The sequence below is a fragment of the Equus przewalskii genome, chromosome 23 (assembly GCF_037783145.1).
Source record: "Equus przewalskii isolate Varuska chromosome 23, EquPr2, whole genome shotgun sequence".
In the NCBI taxonomy this organism is placed as follows: Eukaryota; Metazoa; Chordata; class Mammalia; order Perissodactyla; family Equidae; genus Equus; species Equus przewalskii.
In genome coordinates this window covers 19,720,308-19,734,373 of record NC_091853.1, presented here as the reverse complement: position 1 = coordinate 19,734,373, position 14,066 = coordinate 19,720,308, and the positions used below count along the sequence as shown (strand labels likewise).

At 37.4% G+C, this 14,066-nt stretch overlaps 1 protein-coding gene across 8 annotated transcripts in view; it reads right to left on the bottom strand.

Annotated features, from left to right (window-relative positions):
- PLA2G4A (phospholipase A2 group IVA) overlaps window positions 1–14,066 on the bottom strand; it is a 149,861-nt gene that overhangs the window by 38,456 nt on the left and 97,339 nt on the right. For all 8 annotated transcript variants that reach the window (XM_070591572.1, XM_008533970.2, XM_070591573.1 and 5 more), the window contains 3 exons: window positions 9,352–9,488; window positions 1,941–2,163; window positions 1,071–1,185 (listed from right to left, as the gene is read on the bottom strand). In XM_070591572.1, coding sequence (XP_070447673.1) covers window positions 1,071–1,185; window positions 1,941–2,163; window positions 9,352–9,488 — 475 coding nt within the window. The remainder of the gene's footprint in view (window positions 1–1,070; window positions 1,186–1,940; window positions 2,164–9,351; window positions 9,489–14,066) is intronic.

Below are 14,066 nucleotides of genomic sequence, written 5' to 3'. Positions count from 1 at the left end.
CAAAGGATTTTCAAGACCAATTCTCAGTTCTGCTACTTACTTTCTATGTGGCAATGTGCAAATCACTTAATCTTTCTGAGGTTTTGTTTTTTCTTTTTTGAAGCAGAGCTAAAAATACCTCCCTCCCTGGGTTGTAGTAAAAATTGAATAAGATAATAAACAAGTGACTTCGGAACCATAAGCATGATAAACATTTTAGTCAATGTAATTGATTAAACACTTGTTGAATGAATGAATTCCAGGTGCACCACTTTTTATAAACGATTCAAAATTCCTAACTGAGAGTAGTCAGTTGAGGAAAAAAGTGAGCCTTGGTAAGATTGCAAAAGGATTCTGGATATAAATCTGTTAATTACATGCCATTCACAATGATTTTTTAAGCTTATGATGTGACTGACGTCACTGAGATACTTTCCCTAAAAATACAACGAACCCTACCAGCCACAGTCAGAAATGCTACCACACTGCAGATTAGGACTGGCAGAGGCCCCCAGAAGTATGATGTCACATAATTTAGAGCACCTAAGGAGGGGTGAAGCTACAGAAGAAACAAGTGTTGACGTCTGAGATTTAACAAAACGAAGCATTTAGCTCACCAGCTGCCACAAGTACAGACTAGTACCTTTTAGGTGCTGAATTATAAAAATCAGAAGAGTGCTTTGAATGATAAACATATGTCATATTACCCAATTCAATGAAAATATAAGCAGCAAGCAAAAGTATATGCACCGTCTAAAAGCACTACACACACAATTTTTGTTAAAAGTCTTTGAGAAATGGGTAATTAAAATTGAGTTATTGATTATATTCATGATTTATTTTTTATAGTTTATTTTTGATTTCATTAATTTAAATGAGGATATAGTAGTAACTAGCTTCATGGAACATTCTCTACAACCAGAACATCATCTAGGTTAATATTTTCTTATATTTTCAAATATTTTTATGTTACGGAAAATATAGTACTAAAATCAGCAACTGAAATTGCTTATGACTTTCCTCTAAAGATAATCATTAGAAACCACAGTCTAAAGTTTCCAGGAAATGTTCTGAAAGAGGAAATTACAAACCTGCAAACATCAGCTCTGAAACATCGGGTTTCACATGGAGACAGGTGAAAAGAGGTAACGGGCACTGTGCAGTATTGACCTTTTCCTTCAAACTACTCAAGGTAGTGTTCATTCTCTGTCCACAGAAGAAAGAAAGAAAGAAAGAAATGGTTTTAAATATACAAACAGATACAGATAGAACACTATTTAAAAGAGTACTTCCAATCAAGACACTTAAAATTTTTATAATAAAAAGAAGCCATTAGAAATCTCTGGGTCTTGAATAAACAAGAAAAAGTCAGCTTTATGGAAGTAATTATCTTCATTCTAAAAACAACCATCACGCTAGGGACTATGTCTACAACTGAACCGGAGAACGATTTGGCAACTGTGGCGCCCAGAAAGAATTTAGCCCGCGGATTCCCTGGCACAGACTCTATCTCCCCCGCTTTATCTCAGATGAAATGTCACAATGTGGTCATATGTCAAAAGGATTTGTTCCATGTGATTCACTCCCTTGTCTGACTCTCTCCAGGCAACCCTTATTCTTCCTCTACTATTCAAATACTACTTACCTTCACCTCCTTATCGAAAAAGATTACCATTAGGGGAGAATGAGTGGTTAAGGGTTAAAATGTGTATTTTTCCAAAGAGGAATGGAAAAGTCCTACCCTACACATCAAAATTGATAGACAGAATGAATTAGTAAGCACTAGTTTGAAACGTAGAAGAGTTATGCCTGGCAGGGTGTATGTGCTCAGTGCCACTGTTGATAGGGTAAGTTGAGCCAAGTGACTTTTACAAAATGTATCATATTTTGTTTCATCTAAACTATTATGATATACACGATCTCCTTGTATTAAAAGGATTGTAGATCAAGCCAGAGCTTACATTGTGAATTAGTGTTTCTCCTATTAACATCCCAAAGATATCAGTAAAGGTGACAGGTTGTCCAGAGCTTTTCTTCTTCCACAAAGACTCAACATATCTCTTAATTTTCTGTGGCGTGAGAAGTAAAAGGGGGTTGTAGCTAACATTTTTCATTAGCTCTTTATTAATCTCCTCTGGCCCTTTCTCTGGAAAATCAGGGTGAGAATACAAGGTTGACATGTACCTGTAAAGAAAACAAAAGATAATCAGTCAAAATAAAGGGCCTTACATAGAAGTCTCCAAAGAAAGCAGGCACTCTCTGTGATAAGAAATGGTTGGTTCACTTGATTTTCTGATTAAAGATATTAATCCAATTAAGGAAAGAATGCATCAGTCAGAAAGGAGCTGGTCTACAATGGAAGCAAAGTAAAGGAGAAGGCTCAGAGGAAACACTGGATTTCTCAGGCACAGTCCGGAGGAGAGGAAGCCCTACCGGGCCTGCTGTCCACTGTCCAGTCTCTGGGAAGGGGGATCCCTATCAGACTATTAGAGACTGATAACGCACACATTTGAGTCATGTAAATAAATTGACTTGTCTGGATACAATACCAGCCAAGCAATCTGGTAATCTGACTTTTTAGGATGATTATCCACAGGTAGAAAAGGAGTTGTCTGAACTCCTGTGAGTACCTAATTCTCCTGACAAAGGTGTTTTTTTTTTTTAAATTGTCCCTTGGCCAATTAGACAAAATCCCAGGCCTTACCAATTGTAGGTCTCAGAAATTCTGAGCATACAAATCTGATGGTGAAATCCTGGAGAGGAGTAGATTTTTAAGATAAATACTTTCTTGTGAAGATTCTTGGCCACTAGCCATTTGGCCACTTCTAGTAATGCTGGAAATAACCACGTGTGTTGGTATTTAACATTTAGACAATAAATGTTCAGTTACCACCCTCCTTCCTGCCAACCAATATATCTAGTATTGTAGCTCTCATACTGAATATTAATTATTAGTTTACTTCTCTGTCTCCCTTCATAAGCTGTGATTTCCTGCAGGGAAAACTTTGCTTATCATCTTTAGCTTCAATGACTAGCAAATGCCTGGTATATGGCAAGCACAGTTTTTTGGACTTAGAAAACAAAATAATGAAAGAAAGAAATATTGCACCACTTAATCCAACCAAAGAAAAATACCACATATTTTAATCTCCTGTTTCCTTGACATTCAACCTAAATGCCTATCATTAATGATTTATCTTCCCTTCAGGGAGGAGAGAAAGCTAACTCTTGTTGGGTCCCTGCTATGTTCTAGGTCTGCACTGGTTAATTGCTCATAAACTATTATCTTGAAGACTTGTAACAACTTTCAATTCTTTTTTTTAAAGATGAGAAAAGAGAGGATCGATTAATTTAAATACATGTTCACAGTACGCCAAGTAATAACAGAAGAACTACAATTTAAAATTTGTCCTCTCCCCTGCTGGGCTTTATTTTAAAAAATATTTTAAATAAGATTTCCGTTCTTAGAGACCAAACTATTCCCACTTCACAGGAAATTAGAATTTCTTGTTGGATTCAGAGTTCTTTGAAGACAAATTGAAAATAATTGTAAGTTAACAAATGGGGGGGAATAACAGACCTAAAATGGAATGCACACTCTGTCAAAAAAATGAGAAATTCTGAAGACATCTTTATTACACAAATTGAATTCCTAACATTTCCCACAAACATGTGATAAAGATAAATCAAATAGGCTTCCTCTGAACTCGGGCCTGGTAGAATCACTACATATCTCTAAAAAATACAGCTTAGGAGGGCCGGCCCGGTGGCGCAGTGGTTAAGTTCGCACGTTCCGCTTCTCGGCGGCCCGGGGTCGCTGGTTCGGATCCCGGGTGCGGACATGACACTGCTTGGCAGCCATGCTGTGGTAGGCGTCCCACGTATAAACTAGAGGAAGATGGGCACGGATGTTAGCTCAGAGCCAGGCTTCCTCAGCAAAAAAGAGGAGGACTGGCAGTAGTTAGCTGAGGGGTAATCTTCCTCCAAAAAAAAAAAAAATACAGCTTAGGTTGGTTGAGAGATGCGGAGTTCATCCATTCCCGCAGTTATTCTAAAGTCAACCACATGATTCATCCGGAGCAACAAAGATCTGATTTCCTGGACCTTACCGTACTTTTCAATAAATGCACACATTTCTGTAATGATATTGGTTTATCTTTAAGGACATAAGAAAAATAGGAAAATAAAACACCATTTTGAGCTCCTCAGTGGTCAGTTCTGGACCTATTCAGGATACTCTTCATTCTTTATGAGCACACTAAGTTCTTTCCTGGTCTTATTACCACGAATAATTTCTACCCCCACAGACCATTGACTTGCCCTTAATTTATTAAAAATGTATATTATGTAACTGCACATAGTTTGAATTTTGCGTTAAATTCTAGAAATCTTAAACTCAAGCCTGTGTCTCATACCTTTCAAAGCTATCGGTTATAGCATGAATTTTTAATCTAATTTCTAGTTATATATTTTTCACTTCTATCTTTATTATAAACAAACCAGTTTTACTTTATAATAGGATATATTAAATCCTTTCCTTAATGAAGCTGGGTAAAAATAAAGAAAAGAACCAAACACTTAAATGTCGGTAGAAATCAATTTAGCCACAGAACGATTTTTTTAAAAAGGTAGGCAAAAAGGAAATGATATGATCATTCTGCTATTGGAAGCTGTCATTTCTAACTGCTTAGCAGAATGGTATAATTACTCAGATCTCCTTTACATTATTTAAGACTTCCCGTCTCCATCTATATTTAGCTGCTCTGTAAAGAATCAATTTATGATTCTAACAAGTCCCTCCACCCCATGGATTGCCTCCAGCAAGATCTGAAGCTCTTCTCTTCTCTTGCCTTCCTCTCAATTTTAGCCATTCGACCTAGATTAAGAAAATCCTTCCTCTGGGGTTGGGGAATTGGTCAAAAGCTAGGACTCTGTGCCACAGTTTCAGAGGTAGATGTTTTTAACAGGTCAAAATGTATACGGATGTCAGCCCGATTCTCACTTTTTGTTTCACATAGAATGTAACCTATTGCAGTCCATTTCTGCTTTCCAAAGGTTGAAGTAAACTCACTCACTCAGGGAGTCTCCCTCTCTCCTTTCTCTTTCTTCCCCTATCATGAAGCAGTTGGTTTGAGGATACCAACCCTAGAGACAGAAAGACCTAGAATACCTAAACCATTGGCATTGGGCTAATGTTCTCTGCTTGTCCAGCATTTATGAACCTAGATTCCTTATAACTGACAAATGTGAGTTTGACAGATTTTTCATGCTGTCATTGTGGTGACATCCAAGACTTAAGTTTTGGCTTTGGTGATAGCTAAAGATGGAGTAGTAGACAATGACCAGTTTTCCTTAAATAGCTTTCTTGGTTTCCTTGGTTGCACCAAGGCAGGATTCAGCTATTACTGCCTTCTGTGGACATACTACCATCTAAAGCACACAAACATCACCCCAATTTGCAACTCTAGAGTTACACCTTAATTTTCATTTCTTTACGAATAAATCACTTCCAATTATACCAATCAAGTTTCAAAAGCTAAGTGTCTTACACATAGGAGGGCCTCTAGAAATAATTGGTTAATGAATGAAAGGGTCTTCAATTTATTTCTCTATAAATCTGAAAATATTTGCCTCTACTTTTTCTACATATTTTTTATGAAGGGGTACCTCATTCTCTCCATCTGAATGCATTTTAGGCTAAGTGTGAAATTTTAAAAGCTAAATCATGCCAGAGAACAAGGAATTCTCAGTTTAGTCTCTGCCTCCAAATGACAGTCAATGTTGTAAAGTATCATTACCTGGCCCCCAGTATCTTCAGGGGTAAACATCTAGAATTTCTGTGCTTAAAAAAAGTGACAAAAATGATTCTTATATGCAACTAAAATTTGGAATGATTTGAGAAGACTCAAATTTGTGAAGCAAATATCCTAAAACCCTAAAGAAATCCCCCAAAATACAGTTACTTATGCAAGTCTTCATTTAGCCATTAAACATACGATAAGAGGGAGAGATTCATCAGTGAACAAGACAAGCGTAGTCCCCACCTCAAACGACATATTTTCTCTAAGAAACATCTTGATCTTCTAGCCTGTCACCTCTTATGCAACAACTTCTGTCAAAATTGTTTCATTTTTCAATATTCCAGGAATTCTTCAGACTGTTAAACTGAAAGTTCTCATTCTTGAATTCCATTTCAGTCAGTTTAATGAATTAGGCCCCATTGTCTGCAGATACAGAGCTGCTCTCATTTCTCTTTTGCTGGTAATGTCAGGCAAACACAGCAGTCAATATCCAGTAGCCCCTAATAATACTACAAATGAACAGCTGTACTGAGGAAGAGAGGAGTTCCGAGTAATTAGCAGGATTACTCAGGATTCCTGTCATGATTCTCCTATTTCACTCATGTCAGTTCTCCCAGTTGGTGAATACTTATATTTAATGAATAACAAGTATCATCCAAAAATAATTTCAGAAATAATTACCATAAAAGTAGTAGCAGTTACGAGGGAAGCTTTTGTCCTACATAAAATTCTCTTTTGTGGTCACAGAAAACTTTTTGGGAGGTCCAGGGCTTCTTCAGATATTTCCGTGTTACCTCATTTGTGCCAAGTAATGGTCACGTACCAGTAAAGTATAAAAACTTACATAACACAAGAGTGCAATTTGTTTTTTCAAGTCTTTCCGAATTCCTTTTTTGAACTTTTTCCCTTCTCACCTTTACTTTTCAAGAGAGAACCATTAACATGAATCGTCCTGACCACCTTTTGTTCCATCTCAGGAAGTGTCTTCTCTCCATGGTTAACACCTTCACTTGTCCTGTCTCTGCCTGAACCTTCTATCCACGATCCATCTATTTCTTTATCTACCATCTCTTACTCTAGGTTATTTCCTTCACCTCGGAATTCCACAAAAATGCTTGTCTCTTAAATTCTGAAAACAAAACACAACAAACCCCTCTGCCCTGGGTCCTATATTCCCCTCTTGAAATAATAGACAGATCCTATAGGTTCATTTTCCCACCTTTCTTCCTTTCACCTTCTATTCTCTTCTTATTTGCAATTTCATGATCAAAAGCGCCTCTTATTTGCTTTATCTAGGGATTCTTGGTGAAACCACTAAAGATCTCCAAACTCAGTTGTAAGCTAAGCTTCTCACAGATGTTTCACTCCATTAAAATACCCATGACTTCTCCAAGTACTCTCCACCAGCGACCTCTGGAACTCATCTTTTACTTGATTCTCTTCTCTGACGTCTACTTTACATTCTCCGTTAGGGTGTTCTTTCCTTTTTTGGCCCATTAACTTTGGGGATGTCCTAGACTTCCATGAATTACATTATTGGTGGTAATAACTGACGTGGTAGAAGTTGGTGAAATTACCAAGGGAGGATATGTAGACATAATAGAACAAAAGAGGGGTCCTAGAGGAAAGGAGAAAAGCAGTGAGAGCAGTAAAGACAACACGGGAAAGAGAGCAATCAGAGAGGATGAAATAAAAACAAAAAAGGCATGGGAAGGAGGATTTGAAAGAGGGACAAGTCAACGTGTGAAACGTCTCCACTCCAAACCTCAGCCTTCCTGACTCCCCCAAAAAGTCAAAAAGAATAAGAACTCTAAAAGACACCACTATATCGGCAAATTAGATCGTGCGTGGGTGAAAATTGATTGTAAGGATTTTAGGAGTGAGTGGCCTTTAAGGAAATGGAATAAAGAAGAGAAGCCTAATCTTTGAGGAAATTAGACATGGAAGGATAGAGCAGAAGTTTATGTATATATAAATGTGTGGCCTGCAATATTTAAATGATTGGCCCATAACATTTAAAATTCTCTTAATTACATTTTGCAGAACCTGTTTTCAGAACCCTGAGAGGAGAATGTAAGATGTTGCCCCAAATCTATAACCAAAGCAATGACTGCAGCTCTAATTAAGCCCAAACACATACTATCATACCCCCAAATCAGCACTCGTGGCCTGCTCTTTCTTTAGTAGATGAGTTTAAGAAAGTAAGCTTCTTACAATGTAGTGGTCAGTGATGGACCACAGGGATCTAACAAATAGTGACCATAGAGAAAGAAAACCACCCAAAGAATAACAACAAAATGTTTGAGTAGGTGAATCAATCTAAGGGTCTAACTCTTTCCATCACATCACTCCTTAAACAGGCAGGTACCTGCTCTTTCCTTCAAGGGAAAGAATAATGATGGGCTACACCCTTCTTTCATAAGAGATAAATCATTTTGAGGGTACCTACAAAAAAAGTGTTAACCATAGTTCTAGGATTTGTTTTTCAGCTAAAGAATACATTCAAAATATTTAAGAAACTACAGATTCTTTAAATGTGAATCTCTGTGTAGAATAGTTGTCCAGGAGAAGTTGAAAGACTTCTAGAAGGGGGGATCAAAAGCCTGAGTTTATACGCCTGCTCTGCTAGTGATCTTGACAAATCACTTGGTCTGAGTCAAATTTTTTTGGCTGAAAAATTTAAAAACTCATGTCCCTCTCACAGGATAAGAAGGTACAGAAATTTTTAAATGCTAGACACAGATAAGACAATATTATGATAGATGAGCTTTATTGTGACTAAGTGACTAAAGAGCCTTGCAAGTCAAAATTGGACATTCTGTGATAAAATGGTACTCTTATTTGAGACATCTAAGCAAGGACTAATATTTAATTTTGAATGCTTACGTGAGGTAGGCAAACCAAAAAATATGTAGTAACTTCTTTGAAAATGTTTGATAAATACATTTGTGAAAAGGCAAATCTATGTTGTACAAATATTTTATATACAGATGTTTTAACTCACTATCCAAATTTAGCTGGGCTTACATATATTTAAAGGATTAATTTCATAACAAGTTAGATACAAATCAGTGACATTTATTTCATTTCTGCATTCAAAAGTTGTTTTCCTTCTTCTGTATACTAAAGTATCTTGGATTTCATTTTATTTGCCCCAAAGAAGGAAATGATTACCTAGTAAATCATTCAGACTTAGACACAATCGCTGAAAGATTACAAACCAGCAAATTATAGGAAGATTAAATTAATTATGGGTGGAGTATGTTATTTCACTTCTATGATATTTATATAGAATTATTTCAATTGATCTATTTTTTTTTTAATTTTATGTTTAACTACATTTTAAGTTACAAACAGGCTTAAGGGGGGTAAATTTAGGGTGAGTCCTCATTAGGTAAGAATTTGCCTTAAGAACATTTTTATAAAGTGAATGATTACATCAAGTTGGAACATTTCAGTAATTTGAAGTTAATGTTCAATTTTTTAAATCCCTTTTTCTTTTCTAGTGTTTCAGGTAGATAAATGCTAAGCATTTAGGTTGATAAGACTAGGACTTAAAATGTATACTAACCACGTGGAGCCAGAAAGACCAGCCACATAGGTAGCACAATCCAAGATTCCTGACTCATACAGTGCCTTCATCACCCCGGAGAATCCCACCATGGCTCGGAACCCTCCGCCTGAGCCCAAGATGGCAACCACAGGCACCTGGAATGACAACACACAGAGATCATTTGTAGAGTCAAGTCATAAAATATATTTCCTTTTTAGTTTCAATTTTTATGTTAAATGTTCCACATTTGGAAATAAAGAATTATAAGTTCACGCATACCTTAATAATGTCTCATTTTTAAAAAGGAAAAAATAACGTCTCGTATAAGAAAATAAAGGATGAATGCCTATTGGAAAGCAGACATTATTAAAATAACCAACTAACTCAATTTAATAATGATACCAACAAGAATCATCTTCTATATTTACTCGACCCTTTGCAGTTTTTGGCTTGCTTTTGGGTACACTTTTTAAATTTGATCCTCTCAAAAATCCTGTAAGGTGAGCAAAAGGCATTTGATCATTCTGGAAATGGATGTTCTGAAAGGATGAATTTACTTGCATAAGATCTACTAGCTGCTTATCTGTAGTTAAGCAAGCACCTTGCCTTCTTGGTCCAGAATTCTTACTGTTCCTTTATGCTGATTCATTTAAAAATATATTATTCAGGCCAAAAAAAAAGATTTAACAAGAACTACTAAATTTATTTATTTACTCTTTAATTCATTCAATAAATCTGATTTGGTCTCTATATTTCAGGCAGCATGGGTGGATCCGGGGGATGCAGTTTATTTAGGTGAGGCAGAAATGTAATAATAATTATGACAGCATTAAAAATAGGGCTATATGGAATTCGTTGACCTCATTATCTAGCTGGAACTGTTCTTAGCGTTCGGCAGAAATTGTCTCATTTAATCTTCACAAAATCCCTAGGAGATTTCCATTTTACAGGGGAAAAAACTAAAGTACTTGGAACCAGGACCTTGAGAACTTATTCAAGATCATGCAACCAACAAGAAGCAGAGTCGGGAGTCAAAACCCCAGGCTCCCGGCTCATGCTAGCATGCTAGTATGCCTCACTAAAAGAAAGTGCTACAGGCTGGGAGTACATGAGGTCCAGAAGGCGTGGTCAGTTCCAATCAGAGGAACTGGAGCAGTGGAGAAAGCTTCACAGACAAAGAAGAAATCTGAGCTTGACTTTAAAAATGCACAGTTACTCATTAGGTAGGGACCAGGGCAGGGAAGGAGGCTCTGTGGAAACGGAAGCAGCATGAACCAATGAAGAGTTTTCACAGGGAAACAGAGAAGCACAGGCTGTCTGTAACAGCACTAAAACACAAGAGTGTTTGTTTGGAGAGGGAGAGATGGTCATTTTCCTTGTGGTCCCAGACCATCACTGCCTAAGAGAGCTGGTTGTTTCTCCAGGCCCCAGGGCAGCAGTTCGCAAAGTGTGCACTGCTTTCCAGGTGTCCACAAGATCGAAATTGTTTCTGTAATAACACTAAGATGTTATTTGCTTTTTATCATTCTCATTCTCTCATGAGTGTACAGTGGAGTTTTCCAGAGACCACATGATGTGTGATATAGCAACAGACTGAATTCAAGAGCAGATATGAGACTCTGCTGTCTTCTGTTAAGTCAAACAATAAAGATACTTGTAAAGATGTAAAATAATGCTGCTCTTCTCACTTTTTTTTTGTTTTGGAAAACATAGTTGTTTTCATAAAATATGCTACTTACGTTAATATGAAATGGACTTTAAAATAAATTTTCTCAGCTTTAGTTTTTAATATGGTAAATATTCATAGATATAATCTATATAAACAAAATCTCTTAGAAGTTTCGATATGTTTTAAGAATATAAACTATTTCTGAGACCAAAAAGTTTAAAAACCGCTGCCCTAGGATATCAGGGGTGTGGGAGTGCAATTCAACCTCTTCCAGGAAAATCTGAGCCTGATGAGGACAGGCAGTTGGGGCCGACAAGGGAGGGAAGAGGAGAGAGGGAGCAGATGGATGGAAATATCCTCTGGACAGACAGAAGCTGATGTGGAGGTACAGTCAGATTGCTGGGGAGAAGGAGTGTATTTTGTTTGATATTGTTTTCCGATAATAACAATTATCAAGGAAGAAGTTTCAGATGGAACACTGAGCAATTCATGCAGCAAAAGATATTAGATCATGAAGCAATCCAGAGAGATGAAGCGAACAAAGAAATTCACATGGGTAGAAGAGCGGAACCCGAACTGGGTGGGGATGCTGTGACTGGAGTAGCAGACTTGAGTTATACTAAAATAGTCAGACTGCTATCAGATTTTATTTTCTATATTAGTGACAATCTAATTTGCAGAATAAACCTATGAATCACGGAGTGCATGTGCGTAGAGGTCAAGCACTTTGGACAGTTCTCTCTTATCTCTAATAGTCAGCTTTTCTTTCTCCTGAGTCGTGAATGGCATACGATGACCTCTCCTCCCTTCCACCCCTAAAGCTAAGCTTACGAGGAGAGAAAGAGAATCAAGGTACATTTACAAGCAGAATCTTTAACATTTGGTGTCAGAGCCGATGTTAGGAGTAAGGGGGAAGGAGTATGGTCAGACTGTTAGGGTTTCTGGCTTTGCTCATGATGATGCTGTCATTACCCAGGAGAAGGATCCCAGGGCACAGAGCCAGGCTGAGGGGGACTACTGCTCTCCATCTCAGAAATGCAGAGCACATGACACGAACGCGCTCTGTTCCAAGCACTTGGATCCTGACCCTTGGGGGTCCACTCACCAATATGATAAACACATATATTCATGGAATCATTATTAGAACTACAAGGACCAAAAAGACTGAAGGAGTTCTCTTACGTGTGGAAAAGGAAGTCCGTAGAGGTTAGGTCTTCTTGGTTAGGTCTTAGGACAATGCATAGCAGGACACCTAGGATTAATTTCCTAGCCCAGGGCTCTCTAATGCTGAGTAGCCACAAATTGAAAGACCCTAGGCATCAAATTAGATGAATTGGAGACTTCATTCATGAACACACTCTACCAGTTCAGTACAACGGAGCAATTTAAATGGCTTTGAACCTGGGTATATTTATATGAACAGAATGCTCTCAAACGCAGATTTTAAAACTGTATATAAAGTAAAATATATAAGTTCTTAAAAACTTGTCTGGAGGGGGAAAAAATGCTAAGACAGGACACTAAAGTGGGTGAGTAGCGTATAATATAGTATTAGTTGCACGAGCAGTTGTAAGGAAGGCAGATAAGAAGTTAGAACATAGAGGAGGGATTGGAATTAGGCCTTGAAAGAAGGGTGGAGTTTAAAGGCAATGTAATAATAATAACAGCAAACGTTTATTGTTGCTATGTGCCAAACACTGGGCCTAAGCTCAGGCCAAGAGGGGCATAAGCAGGGAAGGGGATGTGATTTAGAGACCTAAAGACCAGTCTTCTTATTGTAGCAGGAGTACACTAGGGAGGAGGGAAAAATAAAATTATGAAGGGCTTTGAGGGGAAAAAAAAATATTAGGGTTGATATAGGAGGAGGAAGATTGTTTATATTCAAAAATCATTTAGGGGTATCTAAGCCTGTTGATTTGGTTACTTGTAACATTGTATTATTAAAAATAATATTAAACCCAATGCAAATCAGGTAGAGTAAGAAATTTCTTAGCAACAGATTACACTGTTCATTTCAACACACAACCTGCACTGTTGTTCAGAGGGAGATTTAATAAGAGTAGTTGGAAAAATGCAGATTAGATCTTCTTAAATCCTCTAACAACTTCCCAGATGTCCTTCTCCATGTCATACGCCAGTAGCCCAACACATACTTATGGATGTTTATTTTATGTTGTTAGGAATTTTCTGGAAACAGCCATTTATTAAACTGGAATTTATACATTATATAACCCATTGTTTTCCTTATTGCTTTGCAGTAATTCTTGAAGAGGGTTTTCAGGTAAGATTTTTTTTTTTTTTTTTTTTTTTTGCTTTGTCTCCCCAAATCCTCCCAGTACGTAGTTGCATATTTTAGTTGTGGGTCCTTCTAGTTGTGGCATGTGGGATGCCGCCTCACTGTGGCCTGGTGAGCAGTGCCATGTCTGCGCCCAGGATCCAAACCAGTGAAACCCTGGGCTGCTGCAGCGGAGCGCATGAACTTAACCACTTGGCCACGGGGCCAGCCCCCAGGTAAGATTTTTAAGTCAGATTTTTGGCTTGCTATCAGGTGAAAGAAAATGTCAGCTATTTCTACATAAAAACTGAATAATCAAATGATTGAATGACTGTGCAGATTATAATTATCACCTTCATCTATTGCACATAAATTTATCTCATTTTATGCATCATATGATTTAATTTTCACAACTCTAGGAGATATATTACCATTATATTATATATTATTACCTCTATTTTAAAGATAAATTAATTGAAGCACAAAGAAGATAATTTTTCTATTTCCACAAAACTAGAAACTGGTGTCATGTGGATTCAAAGCTCAGTCTGTCGGACTCTAAAACTCTTTTTTCTTTTTAAGTAGTATTTTTACTGTGATGTATTTTGTTTGCTGGTATTACAGTCCCCACAATGGATGTTTGGTTCTAAGCCTTTTTTGTTGTTGTTGAGGAAGATTAGCCCTGAACTAACATCTGTGCCAATCTTCCACCACTTTATATGTGGGTCACCACCAGGGCATGGCTGACAAGTGGGGTAGGTCCATGCCAGGGACCTGAACCTGCAAACA